Source organism: Rhincodon typus, unplaced genomic scaffold, assembly GCF_021869965.1.
Source record: "Rhincodon typus isolate 14 unplaced genomic scaffold, sRhiTyp1.1 hic_rhity00015736, whole genome shotgun sequence".
NCBI classification, from domain to species: domain Eukaryota; kingdom Metazoa; phylum Chordata; class Chondrichthyes; order Orectolobiformes; family Rhincodontidae; genus Rhincodon; species Rhincodon typus.
In genome coordinates, this window is record NW_025981374.1 from 1,974 (window position 1) to 4,026 (window position 2,053).

Consider the following 2,053-nt stretch of genomic DNA (forward strand, 5'->3'; position numbering starts at 1 on the left):
GCTCCCTCGGCCCTGACCGTCCGACAGCGCCCGCTCCCTCGGCCCTGACCGTCCGACAGCGCCCCGCTCCCTCGGCCCTGACCCTCCGACAGCGCCCCGCTCCCTCGGCCCTGACCGTCCGACAGCGCCCCGCTCCCTCGGCCCTGACCCTCCGACAGCGCCCCGCTCCCTCGGCCCTGACCCTCCGATGGTGAAGGATATTAGTTGAGCAGGGCTTTGTGGAACTGGGTGGTTGGCATGAAGATACTGCGCATGAGGAGGAAGTCCCCCAGGAACGTATCTGTAAGAGGCAAAAGAAAGTTGGGAATTTCCCCGACTCCCTCAGTCCTGCCCTCTTCCCTGCTCCCCCACTCCCGCCCTCTCTCTCCCTCTCCGCCATTCCCTCCCTCCTCCTGTCTCCCTCCCTCGCCGCTCTCTGCCCGTCTCCCTCATTCCCTCTCTGCTGCTGCCGCTGGCACTTTCACGGGGGAGGGCTAGCACGGATGGGCCGGGCCGAACGGACTTGCGTTACCTGTGGGGTCGCTGTACAATGTGTCCAAACTGACGGTGTCCAGGAGGTATTCCAGAATCTTCTCCGGTGTTCCAGACATCACGAGGTACCTGTTGCGAAGGTGGAGGGATCGGGGGTAAGAGAGAGAGAGAGGGCGGGTCTAACCAGCTTTAGCGAGTGCTCTCTTTTCCACCTGTGGGATCTTACTATGCACGCACGGGTGTGAAGTGCCCATTTCCCAGCTCTTGGCCCCATAGCCTCGGCGTCCCCAGAGCCCATCTAAACACTTCCTCAATGTTCCTCACGGGCAGCGGGTTCCAGATTCCCCACCACCCTCTGGTTGAAAAACAAACCCTCGCACACCCCCCTACACCTCCTGCCCCCTCACCTTCAATCTATGTCCCACTCCCTCAACCACCCTCCCCCCCACCCCTCCCCGGTCACTGATGCCTCTGTCCAGGGTGAAAAGCGCCTTCCTTTTAACCTTTTCTGTTTCTGGGTTGCGCGTTGCTGCTTTCTAAAAATGCTCCCAGTCATCAGGCTGCACACCTCGGGGACTTTATAAACCTTGGGAACTTTACGAGCCTCTCATTTTCATCACACGCTTCCCTCCATTCCTGCGTCACTTCTGCCTTTCGACGGCCCCCAGCGTTTTGTCCGTCTCCCTTACGCGCCCCACCCATCTGCTCCGATCAGACTCCTGCCAAGGAAGACCACCCCGGCGTGTCGAACCGCTCTCCGTCACCGAAACTCTCCAGCCCCAAGGGCAGCGCTTCCCACCCTCCCCCCTCCACTTAAGCATCGGGGACGGGCAAGGTGCTCCAGAAATGCAGGGTGTGCGAGCGCTGTCCTCACACGTCGACAGGCTCACCTGGCGGCTGAGCGCCCTTGCCCAGGACTAACAGCAGGCTGGCACTTCTCCAGTACTAAAACATCTTGACCATGTTCCTTCAGGTGGATTGTGTTCGCCTCCACGTCCTGTGGTCGGGGGGACGAGAGAGAGAGAGACGGAGAGAGAATGGGAGCGTGAAATGAGTGGCGAGAGAGAGGGAGATGGAGAGAGTGAGTGAGAGCGAGAGAGAGGGTGAGAGCGGGAGAGAGATAGCGAGTGTGAGTGCGAGGCAGATAGAGAGAGTGAGGCAGTAAGAGAGTGGGAGATGGAGAGTGAGTGAAAGAGAGGGGGGGGCGGAGATGGAGAAAGTGAGTGAGAGAGAGGGCGAGAGTGGGAGAGAGATAGAGAGAATGAGTGAAAGGGAGATAGAGGGAGATGGATGGAGAGAGAGTGAGTGAAGAATTGGAGAGAGAGAGAGGTTGAGTGAAGAATTAGAGAGAGAGAGAGTGAAGAATTAGAGAGAGAGTGAAGAATTAGAGGCAGAGAGGATGAGTGAAGATTTAAGGAGGGAGAGAGAAGATGAGTGAAGAATTAGAGAGAGAGGGTGAAGAAATAAAGAGAGAGGGTGAAGAAATGGAGAGAGGGTGAAGAATTGGAGAGAGAGGGTGAAGAATTGGAGAGAGAGGGTGAAGAATTGGAGAGAGAGGGGGTGAAGAATTGGAGAGAGAGGG

The 2,053-nt window shown here is 57.9% G+C and overlaps 1 protein-coding gene across 1 annotated transcript in view; it reads right to left on the reverse strand.

Moving 5' to 3' along the window:
* Positions 1-200: 200 nt before the first annotated feature.
* LOC125482717 (rap guanine nucleotide exchange factor 3-like) overlaps positions 201-2,053 on the reverse strand; it is a gene marked incomplete at its 5' end in the record, with an annotated part of 2,864 nt that continues 1,011 nt past the window's right edge. The window contains 3 exons of the mRNA XM_048594847.1: positions 201-280; positions 512-600; positions 1,362-1,468. Coding sequence (XP_048450804.1) covers positions 201-280; positions 512-600; positions 1,362-1,468 — 276 coding nt within the window. The remainder of the gene's footprint in view (positions 281-511; positions 601-1,361; positions 1,469-2,053) is intronic.